The following is a 24,340-nucleotide window of genomic DNA, read 5'->3' on the forward strand; positions in this document are numbered from 1 at the left end:
CAATGTTACAAGTCTGAGAGGCAAAAAATACAATTTTGTAGATGTTCAAATTTGACAGGCCCAACTCAATAAATGACAGAGAGAAATTTAGTCTTGATTGCTGATCATCCAAAAACTCTCAAATCTGTTTCACCATCTTTTATCCAATCTCTCTTAATGGTCTGTCTAGTAACCCTAACCCTCATACCAAATGAAAGTGGGAGTGAAGACTTAAGACAAACACCACGCTTCTGAAAATGTGGTGCACCTAAATATCAAGTGTACCTCAAGTAGGACTATCTGAACCTCATACCCTTTAATTCAGCAGAATTACTTTACTTCTAGAGGGACGATGGAAATCCTTTTTGAATTGTTCAAGTTAAAGTGTCCAGACGTGCCTGAAAACAGCTGACAGTTTCCACTCTCCACAAAACTGCTTGTGCAATGAGCTGGAGAAGACACATGCTGCCTGCAGCATTTATAAAATGTAGATTGTGATAAATTGTATTGAATAAAGACATGCCTAACATTACCCCTTTGTCATGTAATACTTTTTCTTGCAGCCTAACTACCTCCATTACTTGGCTATCTCTGACCTGCAGTCACTTTCTAAAAACATGTGAATTAGCTAAATCAATCTTGTAATAGCCTACATTCCCTTAAAATGCAAATTGCCAATGCACAGTATGACAGGTCACTTGCAGGGAGTAAAATGTTTGAATTTCACCTAGCCATACACATGCAGTATCAGCTTTATATAGAGCTGGTATTCTAGTGCAGAAACAAATCTGCTGTACAGTTCCACATCATCATGCCAGCCTTCTAAACCTCAAGGATTTCTTCTCTGTGTTAGTTTGACATCTTAAAAATCGGATCACTCTACTTACTGCTATAGTTAACTGACATGCACAACTCCAAAGAAATGCCATGTAGTTTTTTTTTAAAATAGGAAGAATCCAATCAAATGATTTGAAGGAATAATATACAGTAGTTATGAGTAAAGTGATAACTGTAACCTGATACAGAAGTTACTTCTTAAGGTATAATTATACTCCATCATTTGGGGATATGAAAAACTTCATGATACAGTGCCTATAAAAGGTATTTACCCCCTGGGAAGATTTCACATGTAATTGTTATACAACATGAAATCACAGAGAATTTAATTTGACTTTTTTTGACACTAATCAACAAAAAAAGTCTTTTTAAAGTAAAAGTGAAAAAAGATCTCTGCAAAATGGCCTAAATTAATTCTAAATACAAAAATGTATAATTCTAAATATTGTGACGCGTGAATAAAGCAAAACCAGATTTATTCAACTTGAAACAGGAACCGCATGGTTATTTATTGTAGCGGGATCTATCACTCTCCCATACACAGACACAGCAAACAGGCAGGGTCAGGGCCAAGTCAGTGGCCAAGTTATACTGTTCCCTGCATTTATTATGTTCCTTGCATCACCCATTGGCGACAGGTGCTTATAATGCGATCTCGATCGGCTCGTAGTTGTTTCTGCAGTGCTATGCTGCTGCGCTGCAAACCTGCAGATGCCTTGGCGACAGACAAGCAGCCCTCCACGGACGTGGCTATCACGCTTTGGCGTGTTGTCCCATTTTGGGGTGTGTGTGTGTGTGTGTGTGTGGGGGGGGGGGGGGTCCCAAAAGAGTTCAGAACCTCACAATATAAAACCCAAAACAATTGACTCTATCAGTATTTACATTCTAATAATATGATGCACTCAAATCCTCATGGTGCAGAAAGATAGTTTTAGAAGTCACAGAATTATTTCAATGGATGCCACCTGTCTGCCAAAGAGTTTCTTTCAGTTGATTGTTGTATAAATACTCCTTTATCTGGAAGGTCCAACTTGTGATGAGTCAGTATTGTGGTCTAACCTACACAATGAAGACAAAAGAATACTACAAGCAACTTCTGAAAATATGTCTGAAAAATGCAAGTCTACAGATGTAGACAAGAGAATACCCAAATCGCCGAATATCCGTTGGAATCCAGCTAAATCATTCATTAAGAAATGGAATAGAATGGAAATCTGCTAGAGCAGGCTGTCCACAAAAACTGAGTGACTACATAAGAAAACTATTGAGGGAGATAACCAAGAAATCCATGACAACTCTGAAGGAGTTACAAACTACAGCAGCCTACAGTGGTTCAGATTGGAGAGACTGTGCATACAGTAACTGTTGTCCTTGTGCTTCACCAGTCACAGCTTAATGGGACAGTGGCAAAGGGACCGCCATTCTTAAAAAAACACATGTGGCATTTGAGTTAGAGTTTGCCAGGAGGCACATGGGAGACTCTGAAGTCAGCTGGAAGAAAGTTTTATGGTTTGATGAGAGCAAATTTGAACATTTTGGCCATTAAAACAAACATCATGTTTGAACACTGCACATGATGTAAAACATGCCATCCCCATCATGAAACATGATGACAACAGCATTATGCTCTGGGGATGCTTCTCTGCTGAAGGTCGTCCTGGAAGTCATGTGAAGGTAGAGGATAAATGCATGCATGAAAATACAGGGATAGCCAGGAGGAAAACCTGATTCAGTCTGCAAGAAACCTGTGCCTTGGGAGAAGATAACCATTAGCATAAGTCTAAAGCTACACAGGAATGGTTTAAAAACAAAGATAATGTCCTGGAGTGGCCAAGACTCAATCGAGTTGAGAATTTGTGGCAGCAGACTGTTCACTCATGCAACCTGACAGACTGTAAGCAGTTCTGCAAAGAAGAATGAGAGAAAATGCAGTGTTCAGTTGTTCAAAGCTGATCGAGGCCTATGCCCACACATTCAATGCGGACCAGACGCTCTGGTTTCCTCCCTCAGTCCAAAGACATGCAGGTTAGGTGGATTGGCGTTTCTAAATTGGCCCTAGTGTGTGCTTGGTGTGTGGGTGTGTTTGTGTGTGTCCTGCGGTGGGTTGGCACCCTGCCCGGGATTGGTTCCTGCCCTGTGTTGTCTGGGATTGGCTCCAGCAGACCCCCGTGACCCTGTGTTTGGATTCAGCGGGTTGGAAAAGGGATGGATGATTAACAAGTTACCTCATTGTTTACTTTGCTTTATATTCACAATATGTGTACATGTAAATTGTGAATATTTTGCGAAAAAAACATTTCCAAACAACGTAGAGCAGTTCCTTTATTTTTTGCAGGTGCTCCCAGTGATCAAAGCAGTGGGACATCATCACCGCTCTGTGACAGTGGCCTGCATCTAAACTACCATCCCAATAATACAGTAAGCATTTTTTTTTCTTTATGGGTGTTTTCCAGCTTCATTTTAAAATTAATGAATTCCATATTGAATTGTTTAATGTTAAGCAGCTACATGTTTCTTCCAGCAGTTTATATAAATGCCAAAGGAAACCTTGGATATTGCAAGAATTATTTCAGCTTTTTTTTTTTTACTTGCATGTCTGTGCTATTTCTTTTTCAAATTGGTTTTACTCTGATGGGATTTTCAATGAATGTAAAAGTAAAAATGTGCATCTTTATTAATAATTTAAACTTCCCAAGAGATGAGATTTCTGCTTTAAAAGTGAACAATTGATAACAACCCTAACATCATGTTCTAAAACATCAAATTATACACTACATTAAAAATACAACATATGACCATCATTTGCTCAGTATTAGCTCCAATTTACTTCAAGATTAAGGAGTTACACAAAAAGTGATACATTTCTCAATTCATTTGTGATTTTGCATACTTCAGTTCAGGGATTTTGTGCTTATCCATGCATCACTGGGAACAAGGCAGGAACCAAGTGTGGATGGGATGCCAGTCAATCCCATGGCACTGTCACACAGACACTTGCACTCACTCACACTGAGACAATTTACAGTTTTCAGCCAGCTTAATATGCACATATACGAAATGTGGGAGGAAAACTGGAGTGTCTTGAGGAAAACAAACAGACACAGGAAGAACATGCAAACATGGCCCAATTCTTTACTTGAAATTATTATTATGCTCCTATTGTATATTAATAGGGTGGCACGGTGGCGCAGTGGTAGCGCTGCTGCCTCACAGTTAGGAGACACGGGTTCACTTCCCCGGTCCTCCCTGCGTGGAGTTTGCATGTTCTCCCCGTGTCTGCGTGGGTTTCCTCCGGGCGCTCCGGTTTCCTCCCACAGTCCAAAGACATGCAGGTTAGGTGGATTGGCGATTCTAAATTGGCCCTAGTGTGTGCTTGGTGTGTGTGGGTGTGTTTGTGTGTGTCCTGCGGTGGGTTGGCACCCTGCACGGGATTAGTTCCTGCCTTGTGCCCTGTGTTGGCTGGGATTGGCTCCAGCAGACCCCCATGACCCTGTGTTCGGATTCAGCGGGTTGGAAAATGGATGGATGGATGTATATTAATATTACTTTTAGAATTGGTCTGGATTGATTTTTTCAATATATTTATCTGTCATATGTATAGGTGTATGGAAGACATCTAATTAGCCTCTGCTGCTAAATATTACCTCAAGCTGGAAAAGGTTCAGCATGTTAGTGCATTTCTACTGTGCTTATTTTATTAACGTTGGGTTTATGCACTTGCAATCCCTTTGTCTTAATAACTTACTGCAGATCAAAGCAGTTGAACTAGAAACTCAAAAGTGTGCTCATAACAGGACCATCAGCTCATTAGAACATTGAAAAAAGTTTGACGAGAGCAGGCTATTAAGCCAACAAGCTCATCCATCCCATTCACATAGATTCAAGTCATCAAGTCATTTGAAGGTCCCTAAAGTCCTACTCTCTACCACACCACTTGGTCATTTATTCCATGTGTCTATAGTTCTTTGCATGAAGAAAAAGTTTCTAACATTAGTGCATGATCTGCCCTTAACACGTTTCTAACTGTTTCCCTGTGTTCTTATTGAAGAATTTATTTTACAGTAACAACTGGTATCCACAGTATAAATTCCTTTCATATTTTCAAGCATTTCAGAGTTGTCACCTCTTAATATCTGCTTCCTTAAATTTAAAAGGTTCAATTCTTTCAATCTCTCCTCATGCCTTTTAGTCTTGATATAATTCCTTTCTTATTTTTAATTGTAATTTTAAACACTTCATGTCCACTCTTCATCTCTGTTTGCTTAAACTGAAAAGGTTCAGCTCCTTCAGGCTCTCTTCTCATAGCTCATATCTCTCTGTCTGAGAATCATCCTAGTCGCTCTTCTCTAGGCTTCCTCTAGTGCTGCTATACAGTGTTGGCCAAATTATTATAATATTTGATCTTTTTGAGAAGTTTGTTGTAATTTTCTGTCTGAATCTAATGATGTCGCTAGTATTTTCACTATTATCACTCAGATTGTGTTGCAAATGGATATTAATATGATTAAGAATTGTTTTTGTATGGTTTTTGCATGGCTTTGTCTGAAAACAATATTTTTTTGTGGAGTGACACAAAGGCATTAAAATTTGGCCTATTTCTGTGTTTTGAAGACAATTTTACAACATGACATTTTCGCTATTTCTGCACACCTTTTAAAACGGTTTGAGCTTATATATAAATAAGCCTGCACACGCAAACAAATTCTAACACACAAATTTAGTTTTTGTGGAAGTTTGACGCGAATCTTCTCTGGAACTTGTACGAAAGCGAGAATGGGTAAGAAAAGCGACATCAGCCCACGGAAAAAAAGGCCAGGTTAGAGCTGTCTCCTCCTTCCAGGTGGCCAGATCCTCCTGCTAAGACTACCTTTCACTTTCATTAACCTCTATTTCCTTTTCTTCTCGATCCATCCATTTTCTTTCATGTTCCTCTCCTCACTACTAGCCGCCTCGCGCTTCTATATATCACGGGGACGTGGATCAGCTGTGGCAATCAGCAGCTCCTGGGAACAATTACGTATGCGGACGACTCCTCGCCTGTGCACTTCAGTGAGAACTGCCTGTGTCACGAATTCCCCGAGAACCGCTCGGTCACACACCACCATGAACCCTCGCTAAGCTGCGAGTGTGGTGATTATTTATTTTAAAAACTGGCCCTTTTGACATGAGCTATACCACAGGGCCCCCAGAACCAAGGTTGGGAAACACTGACATACAGCAACGAGAGAAGTTGCAAAATCAACCGGAAAAAAAAAATCAACCCAAGTAGTTGTCTTGTGGAAAGCGGACGGACGTCCGTACGAATGTACGGACGTACATACGTATGTATGTACGTACGTTGGATTTTACATAGAGAGAGATATTGAGCACTTCCTGGTCATTGCCAGACATACTACTTGGGAGTTCAGACCAGAGATGGTGGGGACCTACTGTATAGTGCTTTGCAGTCCTGAGCTGACCAAATAACATACCAGGATATTAGGCAACCAGTGAGCATAGACGGTGACATCCAGACATTTTCTCATTTGTCTTAGAAAATAAAGGCATTGATGAGTTTTGGGTTGATTAGTCAGTAAATGCAACACTCTATAAGCCATTACCAGTGGTTTTTTGGGAACTTGGCTATGCCAAAATAATGACTTTTAAATATCTGAGACTAGCTGTCCCCCGTGGCTCCGTCCACATAGTAGTGAAACAGGACAAACTTTAAAAATCAATAAAAAAAAAAGGTATCACTAGCTAAGCGGAGGCAAGGTACACTCCAAAACACAGAGGTAGACCAATTCCACACTCCTGACGTCACACTTCCCCCTCCCCTCGGCCTGCAGCCTCTGTCTCGGATTAGTGCAAATATATCGCTCCTGCAAGTGAACTATGATTCTTAGTGGGATGAGAGAAGTTGCAAAATCAACCGGAATGTTCAAGTAAATTCTAGAAAACAACCTGATCTAAATCCATTAAGTAGTTCACTCATTTGCTAGCTAAGTGGAGATAAGGAACCCCCCGAGGCTGGCACATGAGTGAGGAGGGCCCTGTCCCCTCCCCTCGGCCCACTGCGTCTCTCTCAGATTCGCGCAAATAAATCGGTACCGCAAGTGAACTATGATACGTAACACAATGAGAGAGGTCGCAAAATCAACTGGAATGTTCAAGCAAATTATACAAAAAAAATCAATTAAGTAGTTCTCTTGTGAAAAGCGGACAGACAGACAGATGTTGGATTTTACATATATAGAGATTTATGGCACAGGCAAACACCTAATCACCTATTACTCCAAAGTTTAGGGTCCCTGTTATTTAAAGGCACAGCATCATTCAACTGTAAATTTCCTAAATCTGAGATATGCATTCCTGTAGCATGACAGAGTAATGTTGGGTATCTATAGAAAATGCACATAAGGGAGAACATGTTATCTCTGGACAGACAATAACACGGGCAGAAATGGTCTATTATGCTACTGCACTGACATGGCACCTTCTACACTACCTTGTGGGTTACATTTATGTATGTTTTTCATATTTCTCAATGAATTAACACCTTCTTTTCTTCAACAAATATCATCAAGTTACACCTTACTTTCCACAGAAGTAAAAAAATAATGAAGCACCGAGAACCCAAATGCTATTCGATTCAATTCAGTTTTATTGTCCCAGTAGGGAAATTTGGGTTGTCAGCAGGTTTTACAGAGATAACATGGCATAAAATTAAAAATGCATTTACAAAGGACACAACCATCAAATATAAACTTATAGCAAATAAATTAAACAGAGCAGTTAGTGTAATACTTATGGTGAAAACATTAGATGAAACATATTAAACATAATAATGAAGCCAAGATTTAGACTTTACTGATGATTGATGCAAGTACTACCTTTTCATCCTATGATTTAAGCCTATGGATGATTATAAAACTGAATTCTGTGGCATCAGAAATTCTAGTTCTGAGAAATTACTAAGCTGTATAAAACATATATTTAATACTACATTTATAAAGAGAAACACAGGGACCAAATGTCATGTGAAAAAACATAAGGTCTAAATAAATAGCTGGATAGCAAGATTCTGTTTAGAGTTAAATAATGTGATTGTCGGTAGAAAAGAAAAAGACTGAGGATGTAGTTACAGTCAGAGTGAGGAATTGTCAAGAGAAAATTGAGTTTTTACAATGAAGGATAGAAAGAACCTTTAAAATTATAATGTTTTATCTGGTCTTTAAGGCCTTTTGTCTTTACCTCAAATATATAAAAGTCATAATTATATCATGTCCCTAAATCCTTCTGCATGTATCTCTTTTGTAAATAGATCACTGTGCAGAACTGTCCCATTTATCTTTTATAAATAACATATACTCCGTGTCTAAATGATAATGCATGTAGAGCTTACTAAATGTCACAACATATTTTACATGCTGCACTATTGTAGTTCTTCCTTAGTATAACAAGTTACTCTAGCAGTTTATTAGACACCTTGGGGAGGCAAACAGTGACAACTGTATCTAGCTAAGCAAAAAAAAAAAATGAGGTGAGCAGCCAAAGTCAGAAGTGATTAATCGGGGTGGATGAAGATGCCATAAAATTACAAGTGAATGAATGCATTTAAAAAAAATCAATTATTCGTTTTTTCCAGCAGATATATATTACATATACTTTTATTAATAAAGTGTCATGGCTGAATTTGAAAAATGTCTCTCATTTACATAGCAAATTTCATGGCTTTACATGCAGATTATAACACAAAGTACAAATCTGTAAAACTGAAGTAGACTATTTAGGTTGCAGTGCTGAACAAAGCTGTAATTTGTGAGGAAAAAATGTAGCTTCTTAGCCTATCTCTACTAGATAATAAAACACTACTGCCTTTGTATGTGTGTGTGTGTGTTTGTGTGTGTGTCTGGTCAATCCAAGCAATGTGATTTGTCAATTTAGCTTTGGTGGAAAGGCATAGGAAGAACACTTTAGGGTCTATGTAGGTCAACAGGTTAAGAAGAGGCATAGGAAGAATGCTGACGGTACACGTTGTAGTGGGGTGAGTGTGAGGCAGGACAAGTCCAAAAATAGTTGGTGTGCCCTCTTTAAGTTAAACAAATAACAACAACAACAAAAGAGATCAAAAGGAAAACACACGCTTGATGGCACTGCAACAGTTGTCAGCATGGCTCCTTCTAAATCTCTCTGGGGGTGTTCTAAAAGACTCAGTTTCACGTGGTCAAGTCCAAATGAGACGCCACCTTTCAGGAACGTCTTCCTTTTATTCTGGACAGACTGGAAGGGACAGGACTTCTTTGGCTCAAAGGACGATATCTTGAGTCTGTGAAGGGAAAAGGAGACAAGTTCCCAAATAATAATAATAATAATAATACATGACATTTACACAGCTCTTTTCTAGCTACTCAAAGCGCTATATATACTCTAGATAAAGGGGAGTTACTTCTGCCACTACCAATGTGCAGCAGTCACCAGGATGATGCAACAGCTGCCATTATTGTGCCAGTACGCAACTTTTTCATTGACTTGTGTCACATGACCTGCAAAGCTCCTAATTTCTTTGAGCATTTTGAAAATAGTGTTCTTCTGCTTTTCTCCTGTTTCATTTGTTCATCTTAGCTGGTGTATTGCTCTTATTAATTGAACTCTGGACTTCCAAGATGATGGCCTTGGACATCCGTCTACATTCATTTTGATTCACTCTAATGCTTAGGTGCAATAAGGCATTCCTTTCATTCTGGAGACATTTGTTTTTCAGCCTTTAAGAAAATCCTCTCATTTCTGTCTCCTTGCAACACCTTCCATTTGCAACATGAAATATGAATAACATAGAAATTTAACAAAGCAAGTTACTGTATATATCTTGATGGCGGCAGGTTGCAACAAAAGTGCACATGGCAGCCTAATGGATCCAGGGATCTACAGTAGCCTTTTCAAACTCTAATTTTCTTGACAAAATTCAAATTAAGCATGTAATAAAAGCTAGTGTTTATTTTTTCTTTCTTTCACTTTTTGTGCACTTTTCATGCTTCTTCATTTATACTGATGTGTGTACCAACAAGTATTTTTGTTGTTATATATGAAAACAATAGCATTTTGGGATGGGCTATGGCACAATGCAAATGAAAAAATGTGTAATACAAAATAAGAGTTAGAACTGGTGGGTTCATGTTCTAGTGACAAGAAATTTTTGGCAATTTTTTAAATTATGATCACAGAATTCACCTATTAATAACTGTAATACAGGTTAGCCCTTAGCATGCTGTGATGTGAAATTTCACATTAGAAATATTTTGAAATACAGTCCATACTTGCGTTTAGGTTCTCCCGCGGGCTTGATGTTACTGTATTTTTTCCGGTATTATATAATGTCGGTCGTATAAGTCGAAAGCGGAAAACTCACGCTATTGGTCCAAGAGATTATGATATGCTAACGCTCACCTGAGAGAGTAACCATGGCGTACACTGCCTTTTTTTCTATATATTGTGCCTTTGTGACCACATGGTAATACTCAAACTATTCCGAAGCAATGTTTGCACTGTTTTGTGTCTTTTGAATCTCACTCCATCATACACCTTTATCGTAACAGCATCCCTTATCTACGATGGAGCATTCGATCAGAAGAAAATAAGAAGCTGCACCAAAATTTGATGTATCTGAGAAACTGGTGCGAGATTGGAGAAGGCAAGAAGATGTAAAAAAAAAAAAAAAATGAAGTGTCATATTTTTGAATGGGCGTATAAGTTGGGGTCTGATTTTTGTGATCAATTTTTCGGGTTTCAAGACCCAACTTATATGTGACTATATATGGTAATGCATTCTGTTAGTATTGTTACTTATGTGAATGACTTACTGTTACAGAAATATATAGTAAACAAAAGTCTGCTTACTAACTTACTACACGAATATATATGGTAGTTTGCTACCACTGCTGAACACTGAACAATATTTCTCTTGTTTTGAATTAATAAATAGTATGCATTTTCGTACATAAACTAACCCTTCTTGTCTAATGTCCCCCAAATTATCCCCTTCTCAATTGGCCAAAATGAAAAAGAACTTGTCTCCGCATTCCTGGTAATGTTTGTTGTATACTGTGGGATTTTGCAGATGATGTGCTGCAAACAGAATGGATAACATGCTTGTAAAATGTTCAGATCCATGTCATAAGCTGGCCTATCCACCAACCGACCACAATTAAACTTGCACAACTATAGAAAATTAAAAGAGCTCTACTTGTGTGTGTGTGTGTGTGTATTAAGATTTGGTCAAACAAATCTGTACCACTGCTCCTGATACACTTTTCTGCGTAATAAATATCTACTTTAGTGAGAAATGGATGCTGTTGTTAAATCCTTTTCATGTGTACTTCAACTGCTGTAACTAACACAAGGCTGAAATCAAAAGACTGCACCAAATGCTCTGCAGTGACACTGATAATGAAGCGTCTTGTTATAAAGTTTGGTGAATCATTGAGTATTTTATTGATGGGCTTGTCAACAAAGAGAACAGAATAACAGTACTTCTGCTGCACTGCAATGGCAGCCCTGGTACTTGTGTTTGTAAAGTAAAGTATGTAAATAAAATATGCCAGTCCTTACCAGTCATCCTAACTCTTGATGATCTAAACCCTAAGACTGACAATGATGCTTGATTAGCTTTGATTGACAGTTGTAATGCAATAACAGAAACAATGATGGACAGATAATATCAGGATAGGCATACACATGTCCAAACATGATAGATAGATAGATAGATAGATAGATAGATAGATAGATAGATAGATAGATAGATAGATAGATAGATAGATAGATAGATAGATAGATAGATAGATAGATAGATAGATAGATAGATAGAACTTTATTTGTCCCCAGGCTGAAATTTAGTTTTTTGTATAAGCTATTTAAATAAATAGATAAATAATTACATATACACACTTTATAGTCTGAACATTGCGGTGGTTTGGCACCCTGCCCAGGATTGGTTCCCTGCCTTGTGCCCTGTGTTGGCTGGGATTGGCTCCAGCAGACCCCCGTTACCCTGTGTTCGGATTCAGCGGGTTGGGAAATGGATGGATGGATGAAAGTCCTCTGTGTTTGTGTGTCAGAGAGAGGATTTGCAGCATTGTTCATAATGGCATTCAGTTTTGTTTTAACTCCTTTGCTGGTACCTTCAGGAGGGTCAGAGTATGTCCAATAAGTGAACCTGCCCTCTTATAACAAATGTCACCTGCCACATTAAAGGAACACAGTTTCCTAAGGAAAAAGAGCCTGCTCTCTCTTATATAGTTTCTTGGTGTGATTGATGTGGACCCCCAAGTACTTGTAGAAGCGCACCACCTCTACAACCACTACCTGAATATTGAGGGTACATAGAGGCTCTTTGGTACGACGAAAGTCAATAACCAGTTCCTTGGATTAGCTTATGTTACATTACAGACAATTCGCTTTGCACCAAGAAACAAAGTTCTCCATCTGACTCCTATATTCTGTCTCATCCCCCTTATCAGTACAACCGATAAATGCAGAATCATCTGAGAACTTCTGCATGTGACATAACCTGTTGTTATATTTCTAGTCTGTATATTTTCTAGTGTAAAGGGTGAAGAGAAAAGGAGACAGACCTGTTCCTGGTGGTGCTCACATACGTATTAGAAACAGAGTCTATAATAATGTTGTTTAGACTATAACCTTATAACTTACTATACCACCTTCTGGCCAGTTTATCTTCTAATATTAGACATGCAAAATAACACACCTATTATTTTCAATAAACAACTTTTACCAAAAACTAGAGCAAAGGTCTTGTGTATAGAACAGTAGAAATCCTTAGGCGATTACAACAACCCTTGCAAGTTTCACGGTTTCATTTTTTTGAAGTAATATTTTTATTTTTATCTTGTGAAGTTAAGTCTTTTTGAAGTCTTATACCCAGGGTTTACCCGCATTTTTTCAGTATTGGACAGAATTAAATTTTTGAATGTCTAGACAATGGCAGCCAGTATAGGGGTTGTTTTTGTGAATCATTGAGTAGCAGATTGGTAGCTCAAAACTAAGCTTAGAACTCATAAGATTTGGCCATATTTAACACACAAGAAAACATAAATTTGACAAGAGAGTGGAGGCACATTCAGTCCATTAATTTTGTTTGTTTAACTAATAGTTAAGCTGTCCCAGTATTACAGCTAGGCAGATTTTAAAGGTTGTCAAAGTTTCTTCTTCAACTGCATGTCTCAGTAGTTTGTTCAAATGTCCCACAGCTCTTTGAGTAAAGAAGTGCATCTGCCCTACAGTCCTAAATTCACTTCCCAGTAATTTACATTATTGTCCTCGAGAATGTGATTCACCCTTAATTTGTAAGAATTTTGTTGGATCTACTTTATCAATGCCTTTGAGAATTTTGAAAACCTGGATTAGGTCCCCACACAATATTACAATCATATGAAAAAGATTGGGAACCCCTCTCAGCCTGCATAATAATTTACTCTACGTTCAACAAAAAAGATAACAGTGGTATGTCTTTCATTTCCTAGGAACATCTGAGTAGTGGGGTGTTTTCTGAACAAAGATTTTTAGTGAAGCAGTATTTAGTTGTATGAAGTTAAATCAAATGTGAAAAACTGGCTGTGCCTTAGAAGTGTATTTATACCCTGAGCATAATGCCCACTGATTTTTATTTTATTTGCCTTTTTAAGTGCTTCAGCACATTGCTTAGATGATAAAAATATTGTCCCCCAGGACGCTAGATGGCGATTTCCCTGCACCATAGCAGTGCCCCGGATTCTCGCAGGGCATCATGGGATCTGGAGTTCAGCTTCACAGCCCTGCTGGGTACCGTGGGTGTCGCTAGGAGATGCTGCAGGAAGAACCTGGGATCTTTACATTCCGTATAGCCCGGAAGTACTCTAATGTCACGTCGACAGAAGCCCCATAGTACTTCCTGGCTGAAGAAAAAGCAAGTTCTCCATCTGACCCAGAAGTGCTGGCAAGTCACATGAACGGAAGAGGAGAAGCACTTCTGGGTTAAGGACTATATAAAGGACTGCTGGAGACCCAGCAATTGAGCAGGAGTCGGGAGGAGTGTGACAGAGTTTGCTGGGAGGTGTGGAGGAGAGATTTGTGATTATTATTGTTATTGTTGAATTGCCTGTGTATGGTGGCAGAGGTGCTTGAGGGCACGATAACAGGAAGAAAAGAATTAAAAAATCTTCTTGGTGATTTTACCCTGTGTGCAGTGTGTCTGTCTGTTTGGTTGAGAGGGGCAACAGTGACCCGTAGCGTCTTACACTGTAAATTTCGTTAAGTTTGCTAAGTATATCAAAATCTACATAATTCATTTAAATCAGGAAAAATGAACGGTTCCAGGACAGACCCCTTAGGGACTTTTTTGATGAATTCACTCCACGTGGATCATTTTTGTGCACATTGCATTTACTCAACTTTGCAAGTTATCTCTGATGCTTGCAGTTTCTAGTTTCAGAATTAATCTTCAGTATGGGACTGCTTCAAAGGCTTTTTGAAAGCAAATTATTTTGTATGTTTTGCTTTTGTAAATTGTTTTGTCAAGTAAACATTAACATGAGACCCAAAGAAACCAAACAAAAATGATCATCAATGATTTGTACAAATTTTCAGGTTTTAATATAAATTGCTTCTTTTAAGCAATAAGGGAACACATCTAAAATAGAGCCACACTTTTGACATGAAAAGACAATGTTATCACAATACAACAGCACTCACATATTCATATATACTTCAATGATTGCATTTTTAATTACATTTACTTTCTAAATTTCAGGACACATTATCTTGTTCATCATGGCCAACGTCTCCAGGTATGAGGTGGGAGAAGAGATGGGTTGATCTACGATTGATTCCCTTGCTTCATTCTCGTTTATCTCAGTATTTACCAGGCACTGATATTGCAAGGTAAAAGAAATTTATCTTACATTCTTAGCATAAGATGAAAGTAATAATCAAAATCTGAAAGTGAAAAAGAAGTGATTACCTAAAAAAGCTTTCACATAGGCTTTGGCTGAAAGGAGTATTTTGCTCCTAAGGGTTGGGCAGCAGTTTCCATTGTTTATAAGAGGATTGCTTATAGATGAATATCCTTGACATGAATTCTTTTAGCACATTTTCATGAGTATCTCCAGCTTACCTAAACTCTAATTGTATCAACAGTTGACCTTAACAATGCTGTTATCTCATAAAATATATAAGGAGGGCAGACTGCTCACAGTAGGTGAAGGTATATTGGTATTTAATCTGAATCGAGAACAGGAAATGCAAAAACTTTAGTCATCAAATATGCACTATTCCTGGAGGGCTTCTTTAATTGTGACATGATCATTCACTTTGCTTTCAGCCAATGTGATCTTAGGAAGACCACCCTGGCTATCTGACTGCTTAATTGTTAGCAATGCCTGAACCCTGTTGAATTTGCTTCTTCCTGAGTTCAGTGATATCTCGGAAATATTCAGGAATTTTGCTGATCTCATTCAAATGCACTAAAGTCAACAGGGAAGTAGAAACTGAACTAGTTTATAATAGATAGATAGATAGATAGATAGATAGATAGATAGATAGATAGAAGATAGATAGATAGATAGATAGATAGATAGATAGATAGATAGATAGATAGATAGATAGATAGATAGATAGATACTTTATTAATCCCAATGGGAAATTCACAATATAATATATAATATATATAATATAATGGTGTGAAGGTCTTTTAAGTGTCCCTAACTGCTAGGGAAATGTCTGCCAATTATGCGAGACAAATTATTTTGGCTAAAGGTCTGACCTGTGCGGTGAGTCAGCAGTGCCTACCACTGTGCCTTTGTGCTTCCCTGAGTTAATAGAATTAAATAACAGGAACAGTAAAATTTCTTGCAGACAGGAAGCATAGATTCAGTAATCCTTGCCTCCCACACAAATTCAATAGCAGGTACTTAACTCTCTTGAACTGTAAAGTACAGTTTGTTAGTTTTTGATTCTTTTAGACATTCATTGCTACTGTTCCTAAAAAAGTGCAACACTGCACCATGAGAATTCTTCACTCCTTCCTGCCTACATCAACTGCACGTCACTCTGGGTAATATTATTAGAGGAAAAGGCTCACATATGTTCTAATGTAAACTGTTTTCCAGCTGTTTATTTACACATTAACCTCTCATTTCTTCTTTATTTTTAAAAATTGGGAACTCCAAATTGCATATACTCTGGTATTACTGTGACTGTGTTACTGTTCTACTGCATAAGTCAATCTCAGCTGCTACATTGAGCCCATATCCACTGTCTCTAATCATATGGTTAATAGAGTGTACTTAAGGATCTTTACATATTGCAGTCTTGTAACAGTAAAAAAAGAAACATTGCATTTAATTTAAAAAAAATCACAGAACATAAGCCAATGACTAAACATATAATGACAATAAACTGTTAATTTATTTTGAGACTGGATGTACTGGCAATTCAGAAAAAGAACACCTAGAGAACAAAGAACAAAATGATCGGAATATTTGAAGCTAAAATGAGGACAGATAAAAAAAAACAAAGCAGCAATTGAACAGCTGGTACCAAAGTTGTTTACTGGCTTGAATCTAGGAAGAGTTTATTATCATATAGAGGGAATATTGGAAATGTGGGAGGCCTCCACTGATCCAGAAATAAGATGCTACAATGCTCACATGAAAGGCAATTATGGCCTCAGACAATTAAAAGTAGGAAGACAAGTGAAAATTAATAAAAAAAGTTAAATGCATCTTCAAGATGTCATGTAAATCAATGCTTTTTTGAAATGCTCTCATCTAGTAAAACAAAACTTCTCTATTATTGTGGTTAATAAATTGCTTAGAATGGAAAGATGTATGACATCCATAATGTCAGAAATTAGTTGATATTCAAAGTTGTGAGTTGAAGGGATTATGTTTATAGATTAGATTATACTTTATTTACTTTGGTTACACAAAAATGTAGTTTTACGAAAAGCAAAACTATGTTTACAAAATACTTGAGTGACTCATCTAAACAGTTAATGTCAGCCTGGTTTGTTTCAATCACTTGTGAATGCATTCTTTAAAAAAAAAGTGAATTAATTTTAGCACAGAATATAATGCACTACGTACAACACAGAATGCCGTAGTCTGATTTTTCCTGTTGAATTTTCAGGAGTGTTTGAATTTAATACGAGAAGCACCTACTGCAGTTGCCATGTGTGTCTGTCCACATGGAAGGACTTGGCTTCCAGTAGACCGATTTTGTAGAAATTTGGCACATTTATTCTTCAAAGATATTTGTTGTGAAAGTTCACTTTTGGTTGAGATAACCCAATTAGAGCCTGCCATACAAATTTTGGAAATTTCAAAATCTCCTGTTATAATGCATTGGGGAATTTGTAGACTTGTCCATTCTAAAACAGAGAAATATTCTCTGCAGGTTTATTAAAAACTAGATTATGGTTTCAAATTGACTTTGAAAGATGTCACTTCAGTATGTATGCTTTGTTAAAAAGAAGGAAAAAGTTACCGACCTGTGTAAGAGGAATGAATTATATAAGCATGATAAATATGTACTCGCTCTTTAAGATACAGTAAAACTCTCACAACTACATTATCTGCACATTATAATAATTTAATACATCTCTTAAGAATAGAATTTATTGGCAAAGCTGCATACTTTAACTAAATCATAATCTTAAACAGTAAACAATTTCAGACTTCCAAACGTAACAACTAACAACAGGACATCAATCAATTCCATTTTTACATTATGTGAATTTCCCATTGGGATTAATAAAGTATCTATCTATCTATCTATCTATCTATCTATCTATCTATCTATCTATCTATCTATCTATCTATCTATCTATCTATCTATCTATCTATCTATCTATCTACTTAAATTGTAATCTGCTGTCTTTGAAAGCTTTTGAGCCACCAAAGCCCATTTGTGTTACATTTTGACGTACATGACATTGTAAATCTTTGTTAAAAAGCATATATTTAATGCAGTCAACTAATACACGTACCGTTACCGTATATACTCACGGATAAGTTCTCCCCCTGATAAGTCGGGACTTGATTTTACTGTATAATTTCTGGTATTTTATGCGGAAAACTCACGCTATTGGTCCAAGAGATTATGATATGCTAATGCCCACCTGACAGAGTAACCACAGAGCACACAGCCTTTTTTTCTATGTATTGCACCTACGTGACCACACGGTAATACCCGAACTATTCCGAAACAACGTTTGCACTGATTTGTGTCTTTTGTATCTCACATCCTCATACACCTTTATCATAAGAGCATCCCTTGTCTACAATGGAGTGTTCGATCAGAAGAAAATTATGAAGCTGGTTTTAAATTAAACGTCATTGAAGTAGAGAAAGAAATCGGTAACTGCACTGCTGCAACAAAATTTGATGCGTCTGAGAAACTGATGCAAGATTGGAGGAAGCAGGAAGATGTAAAAAAAAAAAAAATTAAGTGTCGCATTTTTGAAGGGGCGTATAAGTCGGGGTCTGATTTTATGATTGATTTTTCGGGTTTCAAGACCCAACTTATATGTGACTATATATGGTAATTGCATTCTGTTAGTATTGTTACTTTTGTGAATGACTTACTGTTACAGAAACATATAGTAAACCAAAGTCTGCTTGCTGACTCTTTGATGAAGTAACTTAAACATGTAAAATGCTTCAGCTTTCAAATTAGTTCATCAACTCCCTGTATGCATCTGAATAGTACACTATGTGTATATTATTAATTTGTTTATTTAACATTATTTTCAAAAATACACACCAATGTGACAAACCATGTGGACTGCACAAGGAATTAATGTGTTCTATGATGAGATTGACAGAGAATATCTACGATACAAATCAAAACATGAATGCAAATCATTAATTGAAGTACTTTCCACTTACTTACTCAACAGCAAAGCTATTTGAACAATAACACAAAAAATGTAGTAATCTTGAATTAACCAAAATCTAAATAATTTTACACCTAATAGAGTGCCAGTTAACATCACATTTCCATTATCCCCTTCACATCACAGAGCTAATACTGTAGGAACTTTAGGGGTGCTTTGTCAATGAAAATATACAGTAAGACTAAGACTTTGAGGTTCCTAGTATCCACCATGAAAACGCATTTACAAAAGCATTTAATTGATACTACAATATGAAAGGTATCCTCAAACAAGAGATAAATTGCAATGTTTTTTATGTATCAGATTTTTTGCTAAAATTTGGTTCGTCAGATGTTTTGTTAAAATTTTGAAGCATTCTAGAAGTTAATAAAATATCCTAATGTTTGGTGAAGAAAAGGCAGTTTAATCAAGGAAGAGGACATCTCACATCCATCTGCTAATGCTGATGCATCTCTAAAAAAATATCTAAAATTTCAATGTTTCTAATACAGTTCATACTTGACTCAGAGAAAAGCTGTTGTTGTTCTGCAAAATACATTTTATTAGAACTTTTTTTTTTTAGTAAATCTTCATTTCATTAAAAATATAGTTAAAAACAAAATATTTTGCCGTTGAGTCCGCTTTAGGAGTCAGGCTGATGAAATTAATGTCTGTTAGCAGTGATCATATTTGTTTAGCATTTTTTAAAGGTCTGAATTAATGTAAGCCACTCTAATTTGTGGTGTTCATAAGAAATATGAGGATTAATTTCATGAGGTAGAAATACATAATAAATAAGAACAATTGCATCGAATGTTTTACTTAAAATGTGTTCTTCAATTAAATGTTTAAAGTTTAAATATTCTTGATTATGATAGAGGTTTGTTATTTTTCATCCTCTGATAGAGGTCCACAGTGGGCTAGATCCCCAGTAAAGGGTCAAACTTCAAAAATAACATCATCTTCATAAATACAATATTTGTGATCAGCAACCTCGGAATAACATAAGATGAAACTCGACATGGCTATATTACTTACCCTTTTTTTTTGGCGTTTTAAGAAAACCCCATGCATACCATTATGGGGTGAAATCCTGTGGTTGGTTAATGTAGCATGCACAACTTCAAGACTTTCTGATCATTTTTGCTGAAGACACCTATTGGTTTACTCTTTATCATGTGTGTACTTTCCTGCACAACACCTGGTCCAAAAATGGCCTAAAAATTCCTATGCTGGTATCCAGTACGTTGCTGGTTCGAATCCCCGTCACTGCCAAAAGAGATCCTACTCTGCTGGGCCCTTGAGCAAGACCCTTAACCTTCAATTGCTCCAGGGGCGATGTACAATAGCTGACCCTGCACTCTGACCCCAAGGGGTATGCGAAAACTAACAAATTCCTAATACAAGAAATTGTATAAGGCGAAATAAAGAACAACAAAAAAAAAAGATTGCAATGGCATCTCATATATGGGGATTAACAGTAATTCTTATGAACACAATCATAAGAATGTCAGTTCAGCTGAACTCTGCAGTGGCATTTAAACTTACACCTTTTAAGCAATAATTTGCACTTTTCAATGCTTGTCTGGTAATATTCATATAATTTCTTTTATGGGGTTTACCATGCAATACAAACCAATATAACCTTCTATTTCTTAGTCAATGTTTGAAAAGTCTAAGTTTTAACATATGGTAAATTAATATCCAGAATTATTATTTCAGTCTCAATTTTAACATAATTGGCGAACCACTGACACAATATGGTGCTTTCTTAGGCACTCAATTGTTTTTTCATTTTATTTCATCTGTTGACCCAAGTAACTAAACACACAGTGAATTGCAGCCTTGTTGCCTAATGTACATCAAATATTATGTTTCTCAGATTGATATATAGATCATATACAGCCTAGTTAAAATGATAGTTAAATGACATTGAGATGGACAAGAAGAAACTACTTCAGACAGTGAAAGCATCCTTAGAACATTCTAAGATTATACAACTTCTACATAAACGGTGACTAAGGCAGAATCAAAGTAAAAAGAGAAGCTTGTAAAGGACTGTTGGACCCCATTTTCTACGCTGTCTGATAAATAAGGTGTTAGGGCCTCCTTAATTAACTTGATAAGTTTAAATAGCATTTATTTTCTCAATTTTAACTGGCTTATGCACAGCTTTTCAATAATTTTGTACTTGGAGACTAACAGTAAGTAATCTGTGTTATAATTCAGACAAACAAATTAAATATATATTTTCCCTGGCAATTTATATGCATTTTAAAAAATGTTTTGCTCTTTCATCTTGGTAAAATAGAATGATGTTAATTGTTATTTTTAACAGTATGAAACCATCTGGATTGTACAGGCATCTGTTAATTTGATTATTAACCACTCACCCATTCACAACGAGATTTATGGAATCATAGCCTCCAGTTATTAGGTTTTTCATGTGTCCATCTATTTTCATAATAGTGCTGTTACATGAATAAAAATATTTCATGCACTAATAATCAAGTCGTGGCTTAAAGGTTACTCATCAGCTGCTTTACTTCTCTCCCGCACACAGAAGATTTACAAACTGTATATAGTTGATAGAGTTTGAATTCTCCATATTTTATCTTCATATGTTGCATTATAAAATGAACATCTGAATAAACATGCTCTTAATATGATTTTTTTCTGACATATCTCTAGGCAAAATTCATTTCAAGTAATTGCAGTTGATGGTGTATGCAGTGGGATAATTCAATGCCAGACTGCTGAAGACTGCTTAGAATGGCTACAAGGAATAGCAGCTAATACTACAACTCTCACAAAGCACAATGTAAGTACAGCCATCTTGTTACACGTCCTTAATTTTGGACCTGAGTGTACTAAGAACAGTGTTAAGGAAAGGCAAGATCTAACTAACTGCACAATGAAGATTGAAAGAGGAGCAAAATCAATAGAAAACTTATATGGTTTATTTTAAAAGAGCCTGGACACAGGGAAGAAGGAAACATAGACAATTAATTTAAATACAAATAACTAAATGATTAAATCAATTCTGTTGCCCAACTCGTATCATTATATGTGTGGTAGCATACCAACTTGCCTGTCATATAGAACATAAATGACATGGCTTCTGCATCCTGTATATGCTCTCCATGAACACTGCTCAAAAAAATTTAAGGGAACACGTAAATCACACCGGATTTCAATGAATGAAATATTCAAGTGGAAAATCACAGAGGTTGTCAATTGGATTCAAGTCTGGGGTACATGTGGGCCTATCACTGGTATCAATGCCTTGTCATCCAGGAAAAGCCTACATACTCTGGCCGCATGAGGTTGGGCGTTGTCCTGCACCTGCACCAGGAGGAAACCAGGGCCCACTGCAACAGTGTAAGGTTTGACAATGGCCCTGAGGTTTTCATCCCAGTACCTAACTGCAGTCAGGCTATTGTAGCCTAGCACATGGAGGTCTATGCGACACGCCAAGTATATCCCTCCTTAAACCATTACTGACCCACTACCAAACCAGTCATGCTGGATAATGTTGAAGGCTACATAACGTTCACCATGGCATCTCCAGACTGTTTCACATCTTTCATGTGCTCAGTATGAACCTGCTGTGAAGAGAGCAGGGTGCCAATGACAGAGCTGCCAGTTGTGATATGCTCTGGCAAATGCCAATGCACGATGAATGGCTGTGAGCACAGGTCCCAGTAGAAGATGTCGAACCCACATGCTACCCTCATGGAGTCTGTTTCTGACAGTTTGTTATCAGATACATGCACACCAGTAGCCAGCTGGAGGTCATTTATTTGGGCTCTTGTAGTGCTCCTCCTGTTCCTCCCTGCAAAAAGGAGCAGATACGAGACCTGCTGCTGGGTTGATGCCCTTCTACAGTCCTGTCCATCTCTCCTCGTGTAACAGTCTGTCTTCTGCTATCTCCTCCATGCTCTTGAGATTGTGCCGGAAAACACAGCAAACTTTCTTGCAACGGCATGTATGGATGTGCCATCCTGGAGGATGCAGTACCACCTGTGCAACCTGAATCGGGTGCAGGTACTGCCTCATGCTACCAGTAGTGACAAGGACACTAGCAAAATGCAAAACTAGTGAAGAGTCCATCAGGAAGGATAAGGAGACAGCAAGTGTCTGTGGTCACCACCTGCAAAACAATTCCCTTTTGGGGGGCTGTCTTGCTGTGACGTTGTCTTGCTGTTGCCTCTTCAGTGCACCTGTTGTCACTTTTATTTGCACCAAAGCAGACGAAGTTGATTCACAATTGCTATTGGTTCCAAACTGGACAGATTGATATCCCTGAAGCTTAACTGACAGTAAGTGTTCCCTTAATTTTTTGAGCAGTGTATTTACCTGCATGACAAGACTGCTTTTCAGTTTTTTCTGTACTGTAGACTTAAAAGCTTTTTTCAAATGTTACTTCCTGCCTACTTATATCCAAACAATCAAAATATTGAAATTCATCAGTTGCCCTTAAACCTCGAAGATTTTAAGTGCCTTCAGCATGGGAAAAGTGCTATATAAATAAAATGTATTATTATTATTATTAAGATAAGAATTCCAGTTTGGTAATGTGTGATCAGCTTTGTCAAGGGTACATATGTTCATTTGCATTTTTACTTATTTTTCATTGGTAAAATCTATAATAAACAATTTTAGAAATAGAAATACATATTAAGAATTTCAAAAATACACCTTACATAGGGAAGGGAAATAAACAACTGTCACTCTCTGATTAAGGTATATCTAGCTCACATAATAACTGCATTTTAGTTCACTGCAAGTTCATTAAATTGAATTCTGCTTCTTTACAACTTAAATTTTTATTACAGATTAAAAAGATCAACAGAAATTTCCCAGTGAACCAGCAGGTATGTTATGATAGTTAAAGATTTTGTGCATTTCTTACATTTCGTTTTCTGTTACTATAAGATTTGGGGTCAAATGTTTCATTTTGTCATATTATGACAGCGATACAATAATATTTGATTAATTGAGGAGCTAAAGGAATGAGGATACATTAATTTACAATGGGTTGGTACTGATTTTTGGGAGTGGCCAAAAATGAGTTTTCGTATACTAAAGTATGTAAGTGTCAAGCATTTGTGGTCTATAGTATTAGTTTCATGTTTCATAGCAAACTTAATTTGAATGCATAAACTGTAAAATCAAGTTTCGTACTGTTACTGAATTTCTAAAACCAGAGACCAAAATGCAAGATTCAACACCCACACTGTTCTCCAGACTTGTCCTTGTATGACTACCATCTGTTTCCCAATATTTACACTTACATTTACATTTATTTGCTTAGTCACTTTTATCCAAAGAAACTTACAAAAGAGGTCAACATAATCAAGTCAAAATCAGTGTGGTAGACTGTTTTGGAAGAAGTTTTACAAGAAAGATTTACAAAATTGATCATCACGAGTGTAGCGCTCAGAACAAAATCAAGCTAGTTACATTTCTTTGGTAATCAAAACTAACAGCTAATATCATTTAGACAGAAATTTACCAAAAAAGAAAGTCTTCATGAGCAGGTAGCTCTTTCCACCAGCTAAGAGATACACATGAAAAGAGTTTAGATAGATTTTTGATACAAGGTGGAGGTGG

General features: G+C 37.0%; 1 protein-coding gene across 2 annotated transcripts in view; it reads left to right on the plus strand.

The window, feature by feature from the left end:
• sntg1 (syntrophin, gamma 1) overlaps positions 1–24,340 on the plus strand; it is a 939,332-nt gene that overhangs the window by 807,051 nt on the left and 107,941 nt on the right. Inside the window, exons 11-14 of one of the 2 annotated variants that reach the window (XM_051929377.1) lie at positions 3,134–3,234; positions 14,600–14,730; positions 21,416–21,545; positions 23,563–23,601. In XM_051929377.1, the coding sequence (XP_051785337.1) occupies positions 3,134–3,234; positions 14,600–14,730; positions 21,416–21,545; positions 23,563–23,601 (401 nt within the window). The remainder of the gene's footprint in view (positions 1–3,133; positions 3,235–14,599; positions 14,731–21,415; positions 21,546–23,562; positions 23,602–24,340) is intronic. The other variant, XM_028803505.2, reaches the window with a different exon arrangement.

Source organism: Erpetoichthys calabaricus, chromosome 6 (genome assembly GCF_900747795.2).
Source record: "Erpetoichthys calabaricus chromosome 6, fErpCal1.3, whole genome shotgun sequence".
Classification (NCBI taxonomy): Eukaryota; Metazoa; Chordata; class Cladistia; order Polypteriformes; family Polypteridae; genus Erpetoichthys; species Erpetoichthys calabaricus.